The 24,925-nt window shown below is 56.3% G+C and overlaps 2 protein-coding genes across 2 annotated transcripts; one reads left to right on the top strand and one right to left on the bottom strand.

Annotated features, from left to right (window-relative positions):
- Positions 1-6,601: 6,601 nt before the first annotated feature.
- On the bottom strand, positions 6,602-18,407 carry KAT7 (lysine acetyltransferase 7). The gene is made up of 15 exons (XM_085083451.1): positions 18,164-18,407; positions 16,359-16,506; positions 15,009-15,185; positions 14,655-14,894; positions 14,067-14,149; positions 13,743-13,832; positions 13,150-13,248; positions 12,902-13,012; positions 11,383-11,574; positions 10,623-10,712; positions 9,609-9,749; positions 9,121-9,214; positions 8,841-8,987; positions 8,313-8,419; positions 6,602-7,657 (listed from the first exon to the last, which is right to left on the bottom strand). The coding sequence occupies exons 1-15, from the start codon at positions 18,176-18,178 to the stop codon at positions 7,556-7,558; spliced, it is 1,836 nt and encodes a 611-aa protein (XP_084939577.1). The 5' UTR covers positions 18,179-18,407; the 3' UTR covers positions 6,602-7,555.
- A 1,049-nt stretch (positions 18,408-19,456) lies between these two features.
- Positions 19,457-24,800, top strand: SLC35B1 (solute carrier family 35 member B1). Its single transcript, XM_085083488.1, has 9 exons — positions 19,457-19,651; positions 20,139-20,242; positions 20,322-20,452; positions 20,788-20,818; positions 21,595-21,752; positions 22,600-22,726; positions 23,335-23,441; positions 24,068-24,221; positions 24,449-24,800. Exons 1-9 carry the CDS (start codon positions 19,473-19,475, stop codon positions 24,499-24,501), a joined length of 1,044 nt encoding a protein of 347 aa, XP_084939614.1. The 5' UTR covers positions 19,457-19,472; the 3' UTR covers positions 24,502-24,800.
- Positions 24,801-24,925: the final 125 nt, after the last annotated feature.

Here is a 24,925-nt window from a genome sequence, read left to right as displayed (position 1 = left end):
CTGCCGCCTGCCAGCGCCTGGCGGGGATGGGGTGGGATGGGATGGGATGGGATGGGATGGGATGGGATGGGATGGGATGGGATGGGAGGGAGATGGGATGGAGATGGGATGGAGATGGGAATGGAACTGGGGATGGAGATGGGATGGAGATCAAGCTGAGATGGGGATGGAGATGGAGATGGAGATGGGATGGGATGGGATGGGATGGGGATGGGATGGGATGGGATGGGATGGGATGGAGATGGGGATGGAGATGGAGATGGAGATGGAGATGGAGATAGATGGAGATGGAGCTGGGATGGAGCTGGGATGAGGATGGAATGGAGCTGGGATGGGATGGAGCTGGGATGGAGCTGGGATGGGATTGAGCTGGGATGGAGCTGGGATGAGGTGGAGCTGGGATGGAGCTGGGATGGAGCTGGGATGGAGCTGGGATGAGGATGGGATGGAGCTGGGATGGAACTGGGATGGGATTGAGCTGGGATGGAGCTCCTGCCATCCCCAGGGCTGCAGAGCTCAGGACCAGAGGCTAAGGCCCTTCCCAGCCAACACAAACCTGGAGTGAATCCATCCCAATTCCCCCTGGCGGGAGGAGCAGAGCTCCCAGCCAGCAGCCTTTCCCTGCCCTGACAGCTTCCTCCTCCTCGGGATCTGCGGCAGGAGCAGGATGAGCCTTCCCGAGGGGAATGCCGGCGGGTTTGGGTGGAAATCCAGGGAATTGTGCTGCCTGAACCTCCCAAAACACAACCAAACCGTGAGGGGACAGAGGGGGGTCAGGGACAGTTCCAGGGGTTGCCTCCATGGAATCATGGAATGGTTTGGGTTGGACCTTAAATCTCATCCCTTGCCATGGATCTTCCACCGTCCCAGATTGCTCCAGCCTGGCCTTGGTACCTCAGATATATCTGATTGATTATATCTGATAGAACTGATCAGTTATCATTGATCTCAGATCTCATCTACAGATAATTTATATCTCAAATCTCATTTACATACCATTTCTATGTCAGATCTCACTACAAGCCCTTCTCTGCAGGGGGATTGATTCCATCGATCTGTTAAAATCCAGTGAAAATTCCCAATTCCCACCCCAGGCTGTGGAACTGGGAGGTTTGGGGGAATTGGGGGAACTGGGGCAGCTTAAAGGCCACAGTGCCAGACCCCGGGCTGTGCTGGTGGTGTCCCTGTCATGTGTCCCTGTCCCTGTATCCCTGTCCCTGTCCCCTGTCCCTGTCCCTGTCCCCATCCCGTCCCTGTCCCAATCCCTGTCCCTGTCCCCATCCCATGTCCCTGTCCCTGTATCCCTGTCCCCGTCCTGTCCCCATCCCATGTCCCCATCCCATGTCCCTGTATCCCTGTCCCTGTCCTGTCCCCATCCCCTGTCCCCATTCCATGTCCCTGTCCCCTGTCCCCATCCTGTCCCTGTCCCCTGCCCAGCCCAGCGCTGGCAGCAGTGGCTCCGCAGGGCTCTCCCGGCAGGAATTGTGGTTTCCCAGCGGCTGCCGAGCCCCGGGCTGGGTTTGGAGCTCGGGATGAGCAGCAGCAGGAGGATAAAAGGCTCCTCCTGCTCCCCCAGCCCTGCTAAATTTATCCCCGAGCTCCTTTCATGTCCCACAGCCGTAACTGGAACCAGCTGTGCTGGGAATTGTGCTCCGGAGCAGCTCTGAGCCAGCGGGGCTGGGGGAGGTGGGGATGGGGTGGGAGTGCAGCTCGGGAGGCTCCAGGGTGTCCCACAGGATCCACAATCCACCCAGGGCACTCCCGGGGTTTGGATCCGTGCTGGGAATTCCCGTTGGGAATGCTGAGGCAGCTCCACAGCCCAGAGCCAGCGTCCCCAAACTGCTTTTCCACCTGCAGGTCTGAGGTTCCCAAAGCTTCTCCTGCTGGAATGAGTGTGAATCCTACAGGCAGCAGTGAATCCCAGGTTTTGTTCGATGGGAAAATCCCGGTTTTGTGGATAGAAAAATGAAATTAAAGGGGTTTGGAAAAGGATTTTAAACCAGGAGAAATCCCATTTTCGCAGCAGCTCTGGGAACTGCAGCCCCAGCAGCAGCTCCAGCACCAACCCAGGGACTTCAGGGGTTCTTTAGGGACAACCAGCTGGGAATTGATCCCAGAGGTGACCAACACCCCTTGCTCCCCAAAACCCCGCAGTTCTCCCTGCCTGGCCCAGCCCAGCTCCCCAGAAACCTCCCAGCACTGGGAGCACTGGGAGCACTGGGATGGCTGCGGTCACTGCTGGCCCAGGGCTCACTGCCAGCCCTGCCCACAGCTCCTCCTCCTCCTCCTCCTCCCAAACCTCTGGATTTTCTCTCCCCAAAGCCAGGCTGGAGCTCCTTCCCGGCTCATCCTGCGGGGGCCGCGGGCCCGGAATAGGGAGAGGAAGGACACCTAAAAATATCCCTAAATTGCAGCGGGAAGGGCTTGGAGCCAACTCTGCGCCCTGCCGGGACAGCTCCAGGCTCCCTGCTCCTGGGGAATGGCCAGGGGGGACATTTGGGACAGATCCTCGGTGTCCTGAGCCCCAAAATCCCTGGAGGGGCTGCAGGGAATTCCTGGGGATGTCAGGGGAAGGAGAGAGCTCTGTGAGAGACCTGAGCAGCCAAACCCCTTGGCCTGGGATGGCCTGGGATGGCCTGGGATGGTCTGGGATGGCCTGGGATGGTCTGGGATGGCCTGGGATGGTCTGAGATGGTCTGGGATGGTCTGGGATGGTCTGGGATTTGCTTTTTCCGTGGAAAAAACTCATCCCGAGGCCCTTAGCCTGTGAATTCCCATCCCTCCCTTCTCGCAGAAAGCTCCCCTGCTGGGTTTGGGGTGAGGATCCCGAGCTGTCCCACCAGGAACGCCCTGAGCCATCAGGTTTGGATCTGGTCGGGCTGGAGCACCTCCAGAGCCACCATCCGTGCCATTCCCTCGGCAGTGACTCACAGGGAGCAGCAGCTCCTGGTGAATCACCGGGAAAGCTTCCTGCTCCAGCCGGATCCACAGGGAGAGCTCCTGCAGAATCCCAGAGTCCAGGGCAGGCTCTGCTCTGCCCCAAAGCTGATCCAGCCCTGTGCAGAGCTTTTCCCCACAGATCCTGGAGTCATGGGGTGGTTATTGGGATCTGGGGAATTGGGATCCTGGCTGGGAATGCTGGCCTGGCTGCTTTTGGGATCTCCTCACTGGCAGAGCAGGAGACACAACAAAGTGGGGAAAAAAGTCCCTGATTTGGGATTAACCCAAACCATGGGAGTGTTATCCACACCGTTCCCACCCCAAATCCAAGCCCAGCACTGGCAGAGCTGAGGAGAAATTCCCTCTGGACCGGGAGCAGGGCGGGATCCCTTGGGGAAGGGGATGAGGAGGACACAGCCCGTGGGATATCCAAGGAATATCCATGGGATAACCATGGAATATCCTGAGCCAGGAGGGAAGCACAGGGATCATCCCCTGGGCTCCCAGCTCCTTCCAACCCAAACCCAGCTGGGATTCGATGATTCCCTGGTGATTCTGTGATTCCCTGGTGATTCTGTGATTCCATGATTCCCTGGGGATTCCATGATTCCCTGGTGATTCTGATTCCCTGGGGATTCCATGATTCCCTGGGGATTCCATGATTCCCTGGGGATTCTGTGATTCCCTGGTGATTCCATGATTCCCAGGTGATTCCATGATTCCCTGGTGATTCCGTGATTCCCTGGTGATTCCATGATTCCCTGGTGATTCCCTGATTCCCTGCTCCATCACCAACACCCTCTGGAGCTGGGGATGACGCCTCTCCCCGTCCCTCCCCACATCCCGAAGATCCCTGTTTCTTTCCCAGCAAACAGAGCTGAATTCCCAATCCCAGCAGCCCCGAGCTGCCGGCAGCGCTTTGCCCAGGGAAGCAGCACCCTCTGCTGCCCTTCCCAGCCATCCAGCTCCTGCTGCAAAACCTCGGGAAGCTGCTTTTCCCTCCCTGGCATCTCCCCGGGGAGTTTGGCTCCCGAGGAACTCGCTGGAATTCCAAAATCCCCGTTTTGCTGAGGTTCTGCTCCTTCCCAGCTGCTCCAGAGGTGGGAGAAGCTTCCTGCTCCAAATTCCCTGCTCAGGGTGGGGAAAGGATGTTCCAGGAGAACTGGGAAGAGCAGAGGTGAAGAGGGGCTGGAATGCATTCCCAGAGAAAATGTGGATGCTGGGATGGATTCCCAGAGAAAATTTGGATGCTGGGATGGATTCCCAGAGAAAATCTGGATGCTGGGATGGATTCCCAGAGAAAATCTGGATTCTAGAATGGATTCCCAGAGAAAATCTGGATGCTCCATCCCTGGAAAAATCCCAGGATGAGCTTGGAGCAACCTGGGGTAGAGGAAAGCACGGGGTGGGAACAGATGGGATTGAAGATCTCTTCATCCCAAACCATTCCATGACCTGTGATCCCAAAGAGCCCCAAACTGAGGGATTTCCAGCCCAGCCTGGCAGCTCCTGGAGCCTCTGGGCTCCGTGGGTTTCCTGGGGATGTTTTCCTTTCCCTTTCCCGTCCTGCTGCACCTCTGGAGCTTCCGGGGCGGCGTGGGCCTGGGGAGGGCAGGAGAGGCAGCGCTAATTACAGGGAACGAGCCCAAAATAGAGCTGCTCTTCCCGTGGCTGCTGTTCCAGGTCTTTCCATGGGTTTGGGACAGCAGCAGGGCGGAGCTGCCCGTGGATTGTCCCCACGGATCAAAGCGAGGAGCACAATAGGAACAGCTGAAGTCACTGCATGGATTTAGCTGCTGCTCCTTCCTGCTTCCCTCCTTCCCGATTTCCTGGTGGGAATTTCAGCCCTGCTCCCCACACCACACCACATCCTGCCCCAAACCAGCCCAGAGGGCAGCAGGAATTCCAGGGCTGGGCTGGGGGAAGAACCAGGAAGCACCGAGCAGCTCCTGGAATTTCAGGTTGATCTCAGGGAATTCTCCTTCGGCAGCTTTCGGGGGGCAGTGTGGGGAAAATTCCTTTCCCTCAGTGTGGGGAAAACTCTTCTTTGTCCCAAAAACAGCCTCAGGTTGGGCCAGGTTTGGGGTGGATATTGGGAATGATTTCTCCATGGAAATGGGGAAAACTCCATGTGGGGAAAATTCTTCTTGTCCAAAAACCAGTCTCAGGTTTAGAGTGGATATTGGGAATGATTTCTCCATGGAAAGGGGGAAAACTCCACGTGGGGAAAACTCTTCTTGTCCCAAGAACAGCCTCAAGTTTTGCCAGGGGAGGTTTAGGATGAACATCAGGAAAATCTCCTTCATGGAATGGTTTAAAGCCCTGGAAGTGTCCAGGGCAGGATATTTTGGAAAGACTCAACCCCAAGGCTCCTCCAGCCCCAATCCCAAAAGGATTCCAGAGGAGCTGCACGAAAAGCCAAATCCCAGGCTGGAGCAGGAACATGCTTTTATTGAGGAGTGGACAGAGGAGAGCACATCCTACAGGATGGGAACGGGGAGCAGCTGCTGCAGGAGTGACCTCCCTCCCTCCTGCCTGCTCCAGAGCCCTGCCTGCCCCTTCCCGGGAATCCACACCGGGAAGCGCCGGGAGCACCGAGAGCAGGGGCTGTAATGCCCACGAGGTCAAGGGCTGGGGTGGGTTTGGGGCTTCCAGGAGAAAAGCAGGGAGCTGGAGGAGCAGGAGAGAACTTTTCCAGTCAGGATGGGGCAGTGGTTAATGGGAATGGATCCTGCCTTGCCGGGAGTGCTTCGTTTCACAGCCTGCTCCGTGAGGAGGCACTGGGATCGGGGAGAGCAGCACTGGGATCGGGGAGAGCAGCACTGGGATTGGAAATCAGCACTGGGATGAGGGAAATCAGCACTGGGATCACTGAAATCAGCACTGGGATTGGAAATCAGCACTGGGATCACTGAAATCACTGAAATCAGCACTGGGATCAGGGAAATCAGCACTGGGATCAGGGAAATCAGCACTGGGATCGGGGAGAGCAGCACTGGGATTGGAAATCAGCACTGGGATCACTGAAATCAGCACTGGGATTGGAAATCAGCACTGGGATCACTGAAAGCAGCACTGGGATCAGGGAAATCAGCACTGGGATCGGGGAGAGCAGCACTGGGATCACTGAAATCACTGAAATCAGCACTGGGATAAAGGAAATCAGCACTGGGATCACTGAAATCAGCACTGGGATCACTGAAATCAGCACTGGGATTGGAAATCAGCACTGGGATCACTGAAATCAGCACTGGGATCACTGAAATCAGCACCGGGATCAGGGAAATCAGCACTGGGATTGGGGAGAGCAGCACTGGGATTGGGGAGAGCAGCACTGGGATCACTGAAATCACTGAAATCAGCACTGGGATAAAGGAAATCAGCACTGGGATCACTGAAATCACTGAAATCAGCACTCAGATAAAGGAAATCAGCACTGGGATCACTGAAATCAGCACTGGGATTGGAAATCAGCACTGGGATTGGAAATCAGCACTGGGATCACTGAAATCATCACTGGGATCACTGAAATCAGCACTGGGATAAATGAAATCAGCACTGGGATAAATGGAATCAGCACTGGGATAAAGGAAATCAGCTCTGGGATGCTGCCAGCCCCTCCCCAGGGCTGTCCCCTCTGTCAGTGACACTGGAGCCATACAGGGTGGCACAAGGACAATGGTTTTACTGGAAGCCATTCCGGGATATTTCTGCTGATGGGAGAGAGGAATCAAAGCTTTCTCTGCACTGCCAGGGAAATCCATCCCTCCCTGGAGACCAACAGCTCCTGGAGGGGAAAAACCCCAATAAAAAGGGAGCTGCAATTCCAGGAAAGCTGCTTGGGGAAAAACATCTGCAGGGGAAACACACTCAGCAGGTTTATGTACAGGAGCTCAGGAATTCCAGGAGATACACCAGGGAAAATGGGAATTCTAAGCCAGAGGTGCCTCCAGCAGGAGTGTGGCAGCTCCAGGAGGGTGACAGGGACACCCTGCCCCAGGGACCCCAGGGGGACAGGAGGTTCTGGCTGTACAACAGGAGCTGTGGGAAGATCTGCTGGATCCTGTGGAAAACTGCTGGGAGAGGGGGAGGTGATCCCACTGAAGCCACCAGGGACACGCAATGGGACAGCAGAGGTGACAAATGCTGATGTCACTGTCACTGTGGCACTGGGACAGATGCCACAGGAAGCAATTCCAGGCCTTGTCCCAAAGGAGGGACAGAATAGGGGGATGGTGGGACAGGGACAGCAGGGGACAGCAGGGGACAGCAGGGGACAGCAGGGGACAGCAGGGGACAGGCCCAGCAATCACAACTCCTCGGTCCAGAGCTCCCTTGCAGCTCCAGGACACTTCCAGTCCTCGCGGCCTCACTGAGGCCGAAACATCCCAGTTCCTCAGAACTGTGGGGACAACTGTGGGGACAACTGTGGGGCCAGGCTGGGGGTGACCTGCCCGGGGTGACCTGCTCGGGGGGGTGACCTGCTCTGGGGACACGGGGCCAGGCCAGGGGTGACCAGCCAGCCTGGGGGTGACCTGCTCTGGGGACACTGCAGCAGCCACGGCACGACACGGATCCCTGGGGAGCTTCCATGCTGGGGACACTGCGGGGACACCTAGGTGCCCTTGGGAGGAGTCCACTTGAGGCAGCTGGGATCCATGGTCTTGTTGCTGTTGGACCTCTTGGCCTCCTTGGCGATCCACTCGTCGATCAGGTCCTGGGGGAGCAGAGAGGAGGTGGGAGTGATGATCATGGATTTCATGGGATGAGGATGAGAATGATGATCCATGGATCTCACGGGAATGATGATCATGGATTTCATGGGATGAGCAGGGTGGGAATGCTGATCCATGGATTTCATGGGATGAACAAGGTGGGAATGCTGATCCATGGATCCCATGGGATGAGGATGGGAATGCTGATCCATGGATTTCATGGGAATGATGATCATGGATTTCATGGGAAAAGGGTGGGAATGATGATCCATGGATCCCATGGGATGAGCAGGGTGGGAATGCTGATCCATGGATTTCATGGGAATGCTGATTTGTGGATCCCATGGGAGCAGGGTGGGAATGCTGATCCATGGATCCCATGGGATGAGGATGGGAATGCTGATCCATGGATCCCACAAAAGCCAGGGAAAACGAGCAATGCTGTCCCACACAAAGGCAGGGCAGGAAAGCTCATCCTGCCCTGCTGGAGAATGAGATCAGATTCCCACATCCCATTTTATCTGGAGATGAGAACAAGGTCAGATTCCCACATCCCATTTTATAAGGAGATGAAAACAAGCTGGAAAACCCACAGAACCTCTGCTTCCAGCAAACCCATCCCTGAGGAAGGAGATCCCCCAGGAATGGCCAGCTCACCTGTCTCTTGAGGACCAGGTGTTTGCCCTTCCAGTACTTGAGCATCTGCAGGGCCTGCAGGGTGCTGACGATGTCCACGGGGTTCACTGCTGTCTCCTGGCTGATCTCTGCAAGGCACAACTGGCTCAGAAAACACCCCAGAGTCCTGGAAAAGCCCCAAACTCCTCCATTCCCACCACAAATTCTGTGTCATTCCTTCAGGGATGGGCAGGAAATGCCCTGTGGGCGTGAGGAGGTACAGCCAGGATTGCAGGGGTTTGGGATCTGTGCTAAAAACCCTCTGAAAGAAGATATAATCCTGCTTTTCCAGGATTACCTCATGAAATTCCACGTCCTCCCAGGTGCACCAACAGAGAAATGCCATTAAAAGGAGGCCAAATATTCTCAATATTGGCTGCTGGAGCCATTTTGCTTTTTTAAAATTATTCTAATCCCCAGGTGGATGAAGCCCTCGGCTGAATCTTTCCCAAATGTGGTTTTTTTCAGGAAGCAGCCAATCCATCCTCCCCAAAATCAGCTCTGACACACCTTTGATGGAGATCTCCTTGCCCTGGAAGTTGTGCAGATATCGCAGCAGAACTTCCTTCCAGTAGCTCCTGTAGCTGATCAGGCCAAGGTCAGACAGGGGACGCTCTGGGGAGCCAACCTTTTCTTCTACTTTAGACAGCAAATAGCCTAAAAATTTATTAAAAACATATTTAAACTGCTCAGAAATCAGGCAGGATGGGAACTGCTCAAGCAGCAGCAGCCAGGTGAGATCTCCTGGTGGAATTGCAGGAGTTGTTTCCAGGAATTTCTGTTCACTTACTGAAGTCAATGAGCATTTTGCCATAGCCTTGTCTCATGTACTGTGGCATGGTCAGGATGCAGGACACGTTGTAGTTGAGGAAGGAATTCTTCTCCTGGAAACAACAGCAGAGAGGAGGCAGAGAACTCAGAATTTTTATTCCTTTAATAGTTTTATTTTTTTTAAAAAATCATGGTGATTAATATTTATTTTAATGTATTTTTCTCTACATCCCTCCCCAGTTTCTTTATCCCTGGTGAGGACACCACTCTGCCTCCTGGCAACAGCAGCTCCTTGGAGCTGGCTTGGTTTTGGAATGAGAAAATTTTGGAATGAGAAAGGATGGAGCAGCAAAGCACCTGAGATCCCTCAGCAAACAGAGCAATTCCTGCAGCTCAGCCTTGGGATTTTATCTGTTCCCAAAAGCAGCAAACCCTGAGGCTGCAGGAGGGTTGCAGTGCTGATAAATCCCATTTTGGTGAGGAGGATGAGGAATGTTTTGCACTGACCTTGGAGAAATAGCCGATCAGGTGGCAGCCAGTGTTGTCAGCCTCTGTCATGACGTAGAACAGGAAAGGTTCCACATCATAATAAAGGGTTTTGTGGTCCAGGAAAAGCTTTGCCAGCAGACACAGGTTCTGACAGTAGATCTGGGCACAAAAAACACACACAGCTGTTTATTTAAGCTGCTAATTTATTTATCCAGTGGGATATCTCCAGGGTGGGCAAAACCACGTGGGAAAGGATAAAAAAATTTGGGATCATCTAAGAAATGATGGGGAGTTTTTGAAACAGAACAGCCAGGACACAATTCCTGGTGATGGAGCTGGCTGAGCCTGGGTTCTGCTCCTCATCTCCCTGTGGAGACACAGAGGAGCTGCAGGAACACATCAGGATAATCCTAAAGGAGCTGCAGCCAAACTGCTGCAGGGATGGGCAGCCCAGGAATGACCTCAAAGGGGCTGCAGAGCTCCTGAAGGGATGGGCAGCCCAGGAATGACCCCAAATGGCCAGCCCAGGAATGACCCCAAAGGGGCTGCAGAGCCCCTGAAGGGATGACCAGCCCAGGAATGACCCCAAAGAGCTGCAGAGCTCCTGCAGGGATGACCAGCCCAGGAATGACCCCAAATGGCCAGCCCAGGAATGACCCCAAAGAGCTGCAGAGCTCCTGAAGGGATGGCCAGCCCAGGAATGACCCCAAATGGCCAGCCCAGCCTCCAGCAGCCCCTCAGTGCCCAGGGCAGACAGAGTCACCTTGGCTCCCTGCAGGAACAGCAGTGCCTGGCAGCTCTGGCTGGCAGATTCCAGGATTCCAGGATTTCAGGATTCCAGGAATTTAGGATTCCAGGATTCCAGGATTTTAGGATTCCAGGATTCCAGGATTCCAGGATTTTAGGATTCCAGGATTCCAGGATGTTAGGATTCCAGGATTTTAGGATTTTAGGATTCCAGGATTCCAGGATTTCAGGATTCCAGGATTTTAGGATTCCAGGATTTTAGGATTCCAGGCTGGTGCCACTCACCTTGTTCTTCTTGCCATCCACCTCGAACACGGAGATGGAGCCCTTGCGGTAGATCTCATCACCAGGGGGATGTTTCCACACACACTTGGCCTGCAGTGGGGACAAAATGGGGACACTGAGGGGTCAGGGACACAAATGGGGACACTGAGGGTTCAGGGACACAAATGGGGTGTCACTGCTGATCCAGGGACACAAATGGGGACACTGAGGGTTCAGGGACACAAATGGGGTGTCACTGAGGGTTCAGGGACACAAATGGGGTGTCACTGAGGGTTCAGGGACACAAATGGGGTGTCACTGCAGATCCAGGGACACAGAACAAGGGTGTCACTACAGATCCAGGGACACAAATGGGGTGTCAATACTGATCCAGGGACACAAATGGGGACACTGCGGGTTCAGGGACACAAAACAGAGGTGTCACTGCTGATCCAGGCACACAAATGGGGTGTCACTGCAGATCCAGGCACACAAATGGGGACACTGCAGGTTCAGGGACACAAATGGGGTGTCACTACAGATCCAGGCACACAAAATGAGGGGATCACTGCTGATCCAGGGGCACAGAATGGTGTGTCACTGCTGATCCAGGGACAGAACTGCTGCAGTGGCACAGCACCTGCAGCTCCTCCCCTCCCACAGCCCCACCAACCATGCTTTAGGACATGATATGTTCATCATGCAGAGCCTGGCTGTGCACACCAGCCCCAGCAGAACTCCCAGCAGCCACCAGGGGAGCACCCAGCCCTGCCTGGCTCACCATGTGCCGGCGCAGGATGGTCTGGCTCTTCATGTACTTGAGGCAGAACTCGCACATGTAGAGGCGGCCGAGGCGCGCGTACTCCTCGGGGTAGGGCGAGTGGTACCACGTGTCCAGCTCGTAGCGCCCGAACGCGATCGTCTTGATCATGTTGCTGCCCTCGGTGATCTGCCCCTGCAGCCTCAGCTTCTCCTGACAAATAAATGTCTGTTAGATTAAATGGTATGGGGGAATTGGGGTTTGTTTTCATGGTGCTGCTGCCCTCGGTGATCTGCCCCTGCAGCCTCAGCTTCTCCTGATGGGGGAAATGTTTGTTAGATAAAATGTTCATGGGGGAATTGGGGTTTGTTTTACTGGTGTTGGTGCCCTCGGTGATCTGCCCCTGCAGCCTCAGCTTCTCCTGAGAAATACATGTCTGTTAGCTAAAATGTTCATGGGTTTATTTTCCTGGTGTCGCTGCCCTCGGTGATCTGCCCCTGCAGCCTCAGCTTCTCCTGACAGGGGGAAATATTCATTATTTACAATATTCACAGGAGGATTGGCGTTTGTTTTCCTGGAGGAGGTTTGCTAAGTTCGTGTTTCAGGACATTCTTAGAGGTCCTTGGTATTCCCTGTCTTTTCCCTGATCACACAAGTGATGTGAGAAGCAGTGAGGGCGCTGGGTATTTATTTTTATATCTATATTTTTATATCTATATATTTTTATATCTACAATATATATCTATAATATTTCTATATCTGTATTTTCCATATTATAATATTATGTATTTTATATACTAATATTTTATATTACTTATAAATAAATTATATGTAATATATTATTTCTACACTGTATTATATTATATATAATTATATATTTTGTATATTATATTATTCTATTTCCTATATTATAATATTATTCTCCATATATTAATATTTTCCAGGTGTTTATCCTGGAGAAAGGATCAGGAAAGACCTCATTCCTCCCCACAGGAACGAGGGTCAGGCTTTGCTCCAGGGAACAACAGACACCAGGCTGTGCCAGGGAGGGTTAGGCTGGACAAGAGGAGGAATTCCTTCCCAGGAAGAAGGAACTGAAATGGGCTGCACAGGGAGATGGTGGAGTCACCAGAGAGGTGTTTAGGAAAGCCTGGATGTGGCACTTGGGGACAAGGTGGTGTCAGGTCACGGCTGGACTCGATGATCTCATGGAAAAGCATCCAAGCATCTTTTGATCCCTCTCTGGAGTGGGATGTGGCTTTGGGAATCACCCCAGGAGCTCCAGCAGGCTGTGAACTCAGTCCCTGGCTACGGCCAGGGTGGCTTTGTTGTCCCCAGCCCTCAGCAGTGTCCCTGTCCCCAGGGAGCACCCGTGGCATGGCACTGCGCATTCCTGAGGGCAGAGCTCAGCTCCAGCCATCCCTGGCACTCACCCCTCACCCTGCAGCTCTGCTCTGCCCCACAAACCCCACAAACAAGCCCCAGGAAGGCTGCCCTGCTCCCCAGGCTGTGCTGGGAACGCCCCAGGCACGGATCTCACCAGGTCCTCAGACGCCCTGGCCTGCGCCCTGCGGAACAGCTCCAGGTCGTACTCGCTGGTCAGGTTCTCCAGGAGAGGCTCCCTGGTGTTGCCATAGGTCTGCCTGTGCTCCTGCAACAGCAAGGAACAGCAGTTTGGCTGCTGAGCTGCTGGATCCTGCAGCTTTTCCAGCTGGGAATGCTGCAGCACGGCTGGGAAAGCCAAATTCCATCGCACAGGGAACGAAAGGATAAAATTCCTGCTTTTACCATGTATTTTTCCTTCTGCTCCTTGCTGAGTCCCGAGTTCCTCTTCTTCCTGAGCTCAGCCACCTTCTCCTTGTATCGCAGCTGCCTCTCTGTGGGGGCCTGGAAGGAACCCAGGGGGATCCCTGAGAGGCTCCAGCCATCCCAGACATTCCCCTTCACTTCCCACCCCAAGGAATTCTGTCCTGGCTCCCATTCCATGAGCCTTCCTGCCTCCAAACCAAACCCTCTGATAATCACAGGGCACTGCAGGTGCAGCACAGGAATGCAAAGCAGGAAATTTTCCTCCCTAGCACAGCCTCAGCCCCACAGGACAGGGTGAACTCCTCATGGAATGCTCTGTGCTGGGGAAGAGCTCCCAGCTGACTCAGAGACTGGAAAATGCCATTGCTCTGGTTTGGTTCTCTGCTGGTTACTCAGAGGAAAATTGCAGTTTACAGCTCTGCAGGAATGCTCTTGTCCTGCACATCCAAGCCCAGGGGAAGGATTAATCCTGAGAGCACAGCTCCACCTCCCTGAAGGGACACAGGAATTCCTCTGCTGGGATGTGGAGAGGAGAGCCCAGGCTCCATCCCTGCCTGGCTGTGGTCACTCACCTGGTGCCTGGTGGCATGCCTGTTGTTGTCATCCTGCCTGTGCGCCAACATCCGCTCCTCGATCTGCTTGTCCCGGCTCTGGGCTCGCACCTGGGGGCCAAAATCCACCTGGGAATTCACCTGGGAATTCACCTTTCACCCCTCTGCTCTTCCAGGGGAGCACTTTGAGCTCTACCTCCCAGACATACAAATGCTGCTGTCTCACAGCCAAACACATCACCACACTGGTGGGAACTTCATTTTCTGCCCACAGATCACAAACCTAGATGTTTTGTCCTAAAAATCAGTAAGGAGAAGCAATCAGAAGGTAAAAACAGCACTCACCTTGCACTCATCTGCAGAGAGGTTGTGGTACAGAGGGCACCCCGAGATGGAGAAGTGGCGCTCGTGTTTCCCAGTCAGGTGTCCTGCAAAGGGTCAGAAAAACAACAAAACTTGCACAAATGATCCCAAAGAGATGGAGAAAGCCTCCCAGATGTGCAGATTCCTCACAGGAGCATGCTCAGGTCACTCCAGTGGGATAGAAGAAGGAAACTTCCTGGTTTATAAAGGAAGGAAAATGTTTCTCACACCAACCCAGAGCTGCAGTCCCTGCAAGCAGCCAGGGATGGGAGGGCAACAATTTGGGACTCAAATCCTGTTTCTGGCAAAGACCAATTCCCTGCCTGCAGATCCTGGAATTCTCCCACCCCAGTGCTCATCCTCCTGTCTGGCTCCTTATCCTGTCATCCCCCAAAACAGGAAACACCTCCAGGATTAACATCCTTATATTTACACCTCATATCCCTTCTCCAGACCCACTTCTCCCCGATACCCCAATCCTAATTCACTGCTATTTTTGGGATACATCCCTCAGCCAAGCAGGAACACCAGAGCAGGACTGCCCAGGGATGCCCCCGGAGCTGGCATTACCTAGGGAGTTGCAGCCAGGAGTTGGACACTTCATGTTGAAGTTGTAGCTCTCGTGGAAGCGGCGGCGCTTGGGCCGGTGGGAGAGGTCACTGCCCGAGTCCTTCATGGACATGTCCTTGGCGATGCTCTCGTCGTGGGACACGTTGGGGCTGGAGATGTCGATGTCAGACTCCGAGGAGGGCGCGTTCCCCGTGGGGGTGCGGGGTGGGGACTCATCGTGATCCGCGGCGTTTTTGGTGTCTGGGAGAGGAGCAGAGGGGATGGAGCTGCGGGGAGAGCTCCCAAAAACACCCCAGGGACCGCGCAGAGCCTCTCCAGCCCTCAGCATTCCCACAGATCCCCAGCCCTCCGTACCTCTGTCTGAGAAATCCACGGCCTGCTCAGTCTCGGAGCCGGAGGAGCGCGTCTGCCTCAGCGGGTATTTCTTGGGGGTGACGGGAGCTGGCTGCTGCTGGCTGCGGGTCACACGCCGGGTGGAGTACACCGGCTCGTCCGGCCCGAACGCCGGCGGGTTCCGCACCGGGCTGGAGTCTGAGCAAGCGGGGACACACGGTTACACCATGGGGACATCCCAGTGACATCCATGGGGACACCACAGTTACATCCACGGGGACACACGGTTACAACATGGGGACACCGCAGTGACATCCATGGGGACATCCCAGTTACACCACAGTGACCATGGGGACACCACAGTTACCCCACAGCACCTCCAGGATCACCACAGTTACAACCATGGGGACACACGGTTACACCACAAGGACCATGGGGACACCACAGTAACAACCACGGGAACACCACAGTTACCCCACAGTGACCATGGGGACACCACAGTTACAACCATGGGGACACCACAGTTACAACCATGGGGACACCATAGTTATATCCACGGGGACATCCCAGTCACCCCACAGTGACCACAGGGACACCACAGTTACCCCAACAGGGATTCACCTGCCACAACAGCCCATAGCTCTGTCCTGCTTCTGTCACCCTAATATAGAATTACACCAGCTTTCTCCAGGTTTAACAACTTAATTAACCCATAATTACCACCCAGCTCTTGTGTGAAAAAGTAAAGATCCCTTAGTTTAGATAAGAACCATGAGGGTTCAGATAAGAACCATCAGTGAAGAACCATCAGTGTTTAGATAAGAACCATCAGGGTTTAGATAAAAACCCTCGGGAACAGCAGGATTGCTTCCAGTGTGGAGCTGCATTTAGGATCCTGTGTGTGGGGCTGGAAGAGCCTTTTCCTGGTTTAGGGAAGAGTCTTTTCCCAATTTAAGGAGCATTTCCCTGGTTTAATGAGGAGCCTTTTCCTGGTTTAAGGAGGAGCCTATCCCCAATTTAAGGAGCATTTCCCTGGTTTAATGAGGAGCCTTTTCCCAGTTTAATGAAGAGCCTTTCCCTGGTTTAGGGAAGAGCCTTTCCCCAATTTAAGGGGCTTTTCCGTGGTTTAAGGAAGAGCCTTTTCCCGGTTTAAGGAGCTTTTCCCTGGTTTAGAGAAGAGCCTTTCCCTGGTTTAAGGCAGAGCCTTTCCCTGGTTTAAAGAAGAACCTTTCCCCAATTTAAGGAGTGTTTCCCTGGTTTAAAGAAGAGCCTTTCCCTGGTTTTAGTAGTGTTTCCCTTTCCATGTTTAATGAAGGGCCTTTCCCTGGTTTAAGTCAGAGCCTTTTCCCAGCTAAGGAGCGTTTCCCTCACCCTGGGAGCTCTGGCTGAGCCGGGCGGAGGAGCGGGTGACTCGGGCTGATCTCCGCGATGTGCCATCGCTCTCGGAGCTGTCCGTGTGCTCGGGATCCGTGGAGAAATCCGAGTCCTCCGTGCCATCCGAGCTGCTGCCCGCGTTCCTCTGCAACAGCACAGCCCACAGAGCTCACAGCAAATATACAGACTGCGGGAATTATCTCAAAGTGATGTGGATGTGGCAAGGGGGCTCTGCCATCACTCAGAAATCATTATTTTTTCCTCTTTGCTTGTCTGTTATCATTATTATTTACCATTATTACACCATTTTACTTGATTTCTGATTATTAAACCGGTCATACCCAAACCTACACGCTTTATTTTTGTTTCCCCCAATTCCAGACTTGTGCTGAATTTCCAACTGCGGTCAAACCGCAGCGCAGTGAGGGAACACTGTGGGGGTGTCGGCGGGTGCCGTGAGGGGATAGGGAGGCAGCGGGAGCCCCGGGCGGGCAGGGCGGGGAGGGGATGGGGAGGCAACGATGGCCGTGAGGAGGCAGCGATGGCAGTGAGGAGGCAGCGATGGCAGTGAGGGGATGGGGAATCAGCGATGGCCGTGAGGAGGCAGCGATGGCCGTGAGGGGATGGGGAGGCAGCGATGGCCGTGAGGGGATGGGGAGGCAGCGATGGCCGTGAGGAGGCAGCGATTGCGGTGAGGAGGCAGCGATGGCCGTGAGGAGGCAGCCATGGCCGTGAGGAGGCAGCCATGGCCGTGAGGAGATGGGGAGGAAGCCATGGCCGTGAGGAGGCAGCCATGGCCGTGAGGAGGCAGCGATGGCCGTGAGGAGGCAGCCATGGCCGTGAGGAGGCAGCGATGGCCGTGAGGAGGCAGCCATGGCCGTGAGGAGGCAGCCATGGCCGTGAGGAGATGGGGAGGCAGCCATGGCGGTGAGGAGGCAGCCATGGCGGTGAGGAGGCAGCCATGGCGGTGAGGAGGCAGCCATGGCCGTGAGGAGGCAGCGATGGCCGTGAGGAGGCAGCCATGGCAGTGAGGGGATGGGGAATCAGCGATGGCCGTGAGGGGATGGGGAATCAGCGATGGCCGTGAGGAGGCAGCCATGGCCGTGGGGAGGCAGCGATGGCCGTGAGGAGGCAGCCATGGCGGCGCCGTGAGGGGAGTGGGGGGGGGAGGCCTCGCGCTGCCCCCGCGCCGCTTTGTTTTGCACCCAGCCGAGCCGCGCCGCGCCCAGCCAATCACAACGCGCGTGGGCGGCGCCGAGAGGGAGAATCGACCAATGATAGCTCGAGCGGAAAAAAGGCGGGCCCCGCCGCAAGTGATTGACAGCGGCCGGCAGCCAATCAGCGAGAAGCTTGCTCCCACGGCAACGCCAACCGGGGGGGCGCGGCGCGCTGGGGGAAGGGAGAAACAAGGCGGTGCCCGTTGGGCGGCGATTGACAGCAGCGAAGGCTAATCAGCGACCAGCCCGGCACGGCAACGTGACCAATAGGCGGGCGGCTCGCTAGGCGCCTGTCCAATCAGAAACGCCAGAGGGCGGGCTCTGCTCCCAGCGCGGGGGAGGGGACACGGTAGCCGTTGGGGGCGATGAGTGACAGCCAGAGCGGCCAATCAGCGCGCGGCGTGCTCCTGGTGGAGCCAATCAGCGAGCGCGGGGGGCGGGCGCTGGGGGCTCAAGGCCGCTATTTTCCCCCCAGTTTTGTACCCGGGAGAGGCAGCGCAGGGGCTGCGGGAGGGTAGAAAGCAGCAGCCCGAGCTTGCCGGTCCCTCCCGCCGGTCGCCTCCCCCGTTCCCCGGCCGCGCTCACCTTCCTGCGCTGCATCCTGGGCGGGGGCAGCGAGGTTGCCTGCTCCCCGGCGCCCGCGGCCCGCGAGGCGGCGGTGGCCGCCGCGGTGTTGGCGCTGGCGGGCTCCGTGGTGACAGCCGTGTCCCCCGCCCTGCGGCACGTCTGCTCCGGCGGCGCCAGCCCCGCTCCCGCCGCCGCCAGCCGCTGCTCGCCGCTCGGTCCCTCACGCTTCCGCCGGGACGCGGCCCACACCCCCGTCACGTGACCGCGCGCCATCTTGGAGCCGGGCAGGCGCTGCTATGGCGCCGCCGGCAGTGAAGCCGCGCGCCGCCATCTTTGATTAGGGCAATGGGGATCCATGGCGGCAGCCATCTTTGCTGAGGGCGGGAGGCCGCCGGAGCGGCGCTGTGCTGCCGAGGCCGCCATGTTGGGAGCGGGCAGAGCCAGGCCGGGCCGGAGAGGCTGCCAGCCCTGGAGTTGCAGATATTGTGTTCTAAAGCTCCCTGGTGATGTGAGGCGCTCGGGAATTCCAGCACCGGCAGCTCCTCCGTGGAGCCTGCGGAGTGCAGCGCCTTGCAGGCGGGATGTGACAGCCAGGAGGCAGCCCTGAGACTGGAATCGCGTTAGAATTCCCGTGAGGATGAGAGGAACTGGGAAGGACAAAGTGCCATGGAGGGGGCTCGTCTCTCCCTGCCCAAAGCACTTTCCTGACTCGCTGCTTTCCGGCCCGCACCGAGCCCGGGAAGCTCCCGGAGGCGCCGCTTGGAGCAGCAAGAGCGGCTGAACGGGACCTTGGGAGGGGCGGACCGGGCTCCGCACAGGCTCCGTGCCTCCGCGCCACCAGCTTCGGGCCGGACCGGGGCAGCGGGAGCGAACCGAGACCAGACCGGGAGCAAACCGAGACCAGACCGGGAGCAAACCGGGACCGGACCGGGAGCGAACCGGAAGGATCCCGGAAGACCCGGCGGGTCGCTGCCGGGAGTGGGCGGAACCTCCCTGCCGGGAGAACCAATCAGATCCCGTTCCTGTGCCCCGCCCCCTCAGAACAACCAATCACCGCTCTCCACATCGGGTGGTCCCCCCGCGCGCGCCCTGCACCGGGAAGGCCCCCAAGGCGGGCTGCCCTGCTCGCTGCCTGAACCGCGCTGCTCCCCGCCGGTTCCATCTCGGCCGAACGGCGGCGGGCACGGCCCCGGGGAGGGTCTGGAGATCACAGCGCTGAGCCCCCGTCCGGCCCCACGCTGTTCCCCGCTGTTCCAACCCGCCTTTCCCGCGCGGCGGGTCGGGCAGCGCGGCGGGCGGCGCGGGGCGGGGCGGGCGCGGCGGGCCGATGAGGCCGCCCGGGGCGCCGCGGGATGTGGCGCTGGAGGTGCAGCCCGCGCTGAGCGGCTCTGCCGCCGCCATGGGAGCGAGCGCGGCCGCGGGGCTGCCCGAGCGCCTCCGCCTGCCCGTCTGCTTCCTCGGCGTGTTCGCCTGCTACTTCTACTATGGCATCCTGCAGGAGAGCATGTGAGCGGCGCGGGGGACAGCGCGGGGAGCGGGACTCGGGGCTGGGGACACGGGGGACGGGAGTAACGGGGCTGGGGACACGGGGGACGGGTAGACACAGTAAAGGGACAGGAGACCGAGAGGGGGACGGGGGACGGGGGCTTGGGGACAGGGGACGGGGAGAGCGGGGAGGGACCGGGGAGAGCCGGACAGCCGCACCCGGCCGGGTCGCGCCGCTCACTCCCCGTGCCCTGGGCTCGCTCCCCGTTCTCTCCCCGGTGTCTGTCCCGCTCTCTCCCCGGTGTCTGTCCCGCTCTCTCCCCGGTGTCTGTCCCGCTCTCTCCCCGGTGTCTGTCCCGCTCTCTCCCCGGTGTCTGTCCCGCTCTCTCCCCGGTGTCTGTCCCGCTCTCTCCCCGGTGTCTGTCCCGCTCTCCCCGGTGTCTCTCCCGCTCTCCCCGGTGTCTGTCCCGCTCTCTCCCCGGTGTCTGTCCCGCTCTCCGTCCCGCAGCACCCGCGGTCGCTACGGCGAGGGCGCCAAGCAGGAGAAGTTCAAGTACGCGCTGACCCTCGTGTTCATCCAGTGCGTGATCAACGCCGCTTTCGCCAAGCTCCGTAAGTCCGGAATCCCTCCCGGGGGCTGCCGCTGTCCTCCCGGGGCTGCCGCTGGCCCGCTGACCGCCTGTCCCCGCAGTGATCCGGTTCCTGGAGCCCGGCCGGCCGGACCGCACGCGGGGCTGGCTGTACGGGGCGTGCTCGCTGTCCTACCTGGGCGCCATGGTCTCCAGCAACTCCGCGCTGCAGTTCGTCAGTTACCCCACGCAGGTGGGTCTGGGACACCGGGGGGACACGAGGACAGCCGCGGGGACACCGGGGGGGACCTTGGCCTTGACTCTGACCCTGACCTTGACCCTGCCCCTCGTTTTCCGGGGGTCACTTGTGTGTCACGGTCACTGCTGGGGCTGAGAGAGCTCAGGAAGGGCAGGAAAACCCCCCAGAAGCGATGGGAGTTTGTTAATTAGGAGGCAATTGGGATAATTGGGGTGAACTCTCACTGTTAGTGATCAGCTGCCCTTGGGGGTGTTTGGTGTCTGATTTTGGAACGTGGGTGATTAACACGTTAATTAACACATTAATTAACACATATCTTCCCTTCCCAGGTCCTGGGCAAGTCCTGTAAGCCCATTCCAGGTAGGAGAATTCCCAATTTTTGGGGGTTTGTGTGGATTTCTCTGCCTGCTGCCCCTGTCAGAGTGCAGAGTTTGATCCCAGGAAGGGTTTGGGGTGGTTGGGATGTTCCTTCTCTCCAGCCACGGTTTGGGAATGACTTGTTAGGGGTTTCATTCCTGTGAGTGGATTTTGGGAGCAATTCCTGACCTCTCTTCTCCCCAGTGATGCTGCTGGGGGAGACTTTATAGGGATTTAACTCCTCTGAGGTGTTCTAGGAACAGTTTTGGTGACTTTATGGTTATTTAGCTCCCCTGAGGTGTCTCAGGAGCAGTTTTTTGTAACTTTATGGGAATTTAACTCCCCTGAGGTGTCTCAGGAGCAGTTTTGGGTGAACTCCCCTGAGGTGTCTCAGGAGCAGTTTTGGTAACTTTATGGGTATTTAACTCCCCTGAGGTGTCTCAGGAGCAGTTTTGGGTGACTTTATGGGGATTTAACTCCCCTGAGGTGTCTCAGGAGCAGTTTTGGGTGACTTTATGGGGATTTAACCCCCCTAAGGTGTCTTAGGGACAGTTTTTGGGTGACTTTATAGGGATTTAACTCCCCTGAGGTGTCTCAGGAGCAGTTTTGGTAACTTTATGGGGATTTAGCTCCCCTGAGGTGTCTCAGGAGCAGTTTTGGGTGACATTATAGGGATTTAACTCCCCTGAGGTGTCTCAGGAGCAGATTTTGGTAACTTTATGGGGATTTAACCCCCCTGAGGTGTCTCAGGAGCACTTTTTGGTGTCCCTTGTCCGCAGTGATGCTGCTGGGGGTGACCCTGCTGCGCAAGAAGTACCCCCCAGCCAAGTACCTGTGCGTGCTGCTGATCGTGGCAGGGGTGGCCCTGTTCCTCTACAAGCCCAAGAAGGGCACAGGGGACACCGAGCACGTCTTTGGCTACGGGGAGCTGCTGCTGGTGAGTGCAGGGACCCCAAAAGGGACCCCACAGGGGCTGGGTTGGGGGAATTGCACCTGGGAGGAACCCTGAGGGTCTCAGGTGGGATTTACTCATCACCTGGATAAATTCTGGGGTCACAGGTGGGAGGAACCCCAGGGACTCAGGTGGGATTTACATCTGGGATAAACTCCAGGGACTCAGGTGGGATTTACAGTTGGGATAAACTCCAGGGACTCAGGTGGGATTTACAGTTGGGATAAACTCCAGGGTCTCAGGTGGGATTTACACCTGGGAGGAACCCCAGGGACTCAGGTGGGATTTACAGGTGGGAGGAACCCCAGGGTCTCAGGTGGGATTTTCCCCTCACCTGGGATAAATTCTAGGGTCTCAGGTGTGCCTTGAAGGTGTGGCAGGGCAGGTGGGAATGCAGAGAGCCTTCCTGAGCTCTGCCCTCCCCTCCAGTCCCTGACCCATGACCAATCCCTGTTAATAACCCCTATAAAAAGATGAAGAATGAAACTTTTCCTTGAGGGTTGTGGTGTGTCTGTGCCCAGACAATCCCTATTAAAACCCCCATAAAAAGTGGGGAATGGAGCTTTTCCCTGAGGGTTTGTGGTGTCTGTGCCCAGACAATCCCTATTAAAACCCCTATAAAAAGGGGGGAATTGAGCTTTTCCCAGACCTGAGGGTTCTGGTGTGTGTGTGTGCATAGACAACCCCTGTTAAAACCCCTATAAAAAGGGGAGAATGGAGCTTTTCCCTGAGGGTTTTGGTGTGTGTGTACCCAGACAATCCCTATTAAAACCCCTATAAAAAGGGTGAGAATGGAGCTTTTCCCTGAGGGTTGTGGTGTCTGTTTGCCCAGCTGCTGTCACTGACCCTGGACGGGCTCACCGGGGTGGCTCAGGACCACATGAGGGCTCACTACCAGACTGGCTCCAACCACATGATGCTCAACGTCAACCTCTGGTCCACCCTGTTCCTGGGGGCAGGTGAGGAACCCGGGGATGGATCCAGGGATGGATCCAGGGATAGATCCCAGGAATGAATCCTGGGATGGATCCTGGGAATGGATCCAGGGATGGATCCAGGGATAGATCCCAGGGATGAATCCTGGGATGGATCCTGGGAACAGCCACACCCTGCCCTGGGCCAGCCTCAGGGCTAAAAATGGATCTGGAGCACTTTGGGGGAAGAATTTGGGTTTGGGGTTTTTGGTTTTTTATGGCAAATAGGGCTGGTTTATCCCCACCACCCCCTGGGATGTCCCTGAAGGTCCCAGAGCAGCTCCTGCCCCAGCTGGGAGCAGAACTGGAGCCCAGGCAGGGCTGGGAGTTCTCCCTGCCCATGGAACTGGAGCAGATCTAAGGTCCTTTCCAGCCCAAACAGCTCCCTGATTAATTGTGGGCACTCTTTTGGAGTTTGATCCCAGTTAATGATCTTCCTTTCACTAATTAACCAGGAGGGTGATTGCTTTGTTTCCTGCTGTTGTTTGTGGGATTCCCTGCCTGTTTTCAGGGGTTCAGAGCTCAGCCTGACCCTGCTGGGGAGGAGCTGTGGGGTTCCTCCTCCAGGCTGTCCTTCCCGGGCTGTTTTCCAGGGATTCTGTTCACGGGGGAGCTCTGGGAGTTCCTGAGCTTCACAGAGCGTTATCCCAGCATCATCTCCAACATCCTCCTCTTCGGCCTCACCAGTGCCCTGGGCCAGGTCAGTGCTTTTGGGGTGGGATTTGGGATTTCAGTGCCTCTGGGGTGGGGTTTGGGGTGGATTTCAGTGCCTCTGGGGTGGATTTCAGTGCCTCTGGGGTGGATTTCAGTGCCTTTGGGGTGGATTTCAGTGCCTTTGGGGTGGATTTCAGTGCCTTTGGGGTGGATTTCAGTGCCTTTGGGGTGGATTTCAGTGCCTTTGGGGTGGATTTCAGTGCCTTTGGGGTGGATTTCAGTGCCTTTGGGGTGGGATTTCCAGCCCTGGCAGGGGCTGGGATGGAATTCCCAAAGCAGCTGTGGCTGCCCCATCCCTGGCAGTGTCCAAGGCTGGGCTGGGGGTGACTTTATAGGGATTTCATTCCCCTGAGGTGTTTCAGGGGCAGTTTTTGGTGTCCCTTCTCTGCAGTGATGCTGCTGGGAGTGACTTTACAGGGATTTCATTCCCCTGAGGTGTAGTGGGAGCTCTCCCTGGATGGAGCTGATGAGCTCCAAAGTCTCTCCAACACCTCCCATCTCAGAATTCCACAACCCCACACTAAGTTGGCACCCAAAAAATCAGGATTTGGGGTCAGATCCTTTGGGGTTCCCTGCCTGGCAGTGACAGTGGCTCTGTGTGTGTCTGGGCAGAGCTTCATCTTCATGACCGTGGTGTCCTTCGGCCCCCTGACCTGCTCCATCATCACCACCACGCGCAAGTTCTTCACCATCCTGGCCTCCGTGGTGCTCTTTGCCAACCCCATCAGCCCCCTGCAGTGGGTTGGCACCGTCCTGGTGTTCCTGGGTGAGTCTGGGGAGGGAATTCCCTGCCTGGGAATCCCTCCAATCCCTCGGGGTTGGGTGAGGATGCTCTGGAGGGAGTGTGGCACCAGCAGATCCTTTTCTCCCACATCAAATAAATCGTTCCGATTTATCTCTGATGAATTTGGGGATTTTCTGTTGATTTTTCCCAAAATTCCTGGCTTTCTGCTGGTTTGAGGAACACAAATCCTGTGTTTTGTCTCCTGCCAGGCCTTGGACTCGATGCCAAATTCGGGAAGGGAGTGAAGAAGACGTCGCATTGAGATTGGTTGATCCCTGCAGTTGGAATGAACTTTTAATTTATTGTCTTGTACCTCAGAATCTGGAGTGGAACTGGACTCAGGACAGGGAATCACGAGGAGGCCGAGTGGAATTGAGTTCTGCCTTTGGTTTGGTTTTTTGATTCTAGATTCTCTCTCAAATGTAATCCTTCAGTTTGAGGTGTAATTCAGCTTTTCTGGTGTAATCAGAGCTGCCCCCAGGCCGAGCAGCAGGAGCAGATCCTTGCCTTAACAGGAAAACACAAATCCTTCCTATCTTTATTAAAGAAAACCAGATAATGGCCACATTTCTGAGGTTTTCTTTGGGGTTTGGCTGATCTGGGAGGGAGGGGAATGATCCCAGTCCTTTGGGGTTAGATGTTCTGGGGCTGGCCTGGCTGGGCAGGACATTCCTGGAGGGAATTCC

Source organism: Lichenostomus cassidix, chromosome 27 (assembly GCF_008360975.1).
Source record: "Lichenostomus cassidix isolate B80296 chromosome 27, HeHo_3.0, whole genome shotgun sequence".
Classification (NCBI taxonomy): domain Eukaryota; kingdom Metazoa; phylum Chordata; class Aves; order Passeriformes; family Meliphagidae; genus Lichenostomus; species Lichenostomus cassidix.
Note: the sequence above shows the minus strand (reverse complement) of the source record. Positions and strands in the feature narration are given on the sequence as shown.

Coding starts and splice junctions, on each gene's coding strand:
- KAT7 (XM_085083451.1), bottom strand. Junction 13,013..13,149: donor AGCAGAAGGAAAAATACATG/GTAAAAGCAGGA, acceptor TTGCTGTTGCAG/GAGCACAGGCAGACCTATGG. Junction 8,988..9,120: donor CAAAATGCTCATTGACTTCA/GTAAGTGAACAG, acceptor ATAAATTTTTAG/GCTATTTGCTGTCTAAAGTA.
- SLC35B1 (XM_085083488.1), top strand. CDS start 19,473: ATGAGGCCGCCCGGGGCGCCGCGGGATGTGGCGCTGGAGGTGCAGCCC. Junction 20,243..20,321: donor CGCCGCTTTCGCCAAGCTCC/GTAAGTCCGGAA, acceptor CTGTCCCCGCAG/TGATCCGGTTCCTGGAGCCC. Junction 23,442..24,067: donor TCACCAGTGCCCTGGGCCAG/GTCAGTGCTTTT, acceptor GTGTCTGGGCAG/AGCTTCATCTTCATGACCGT.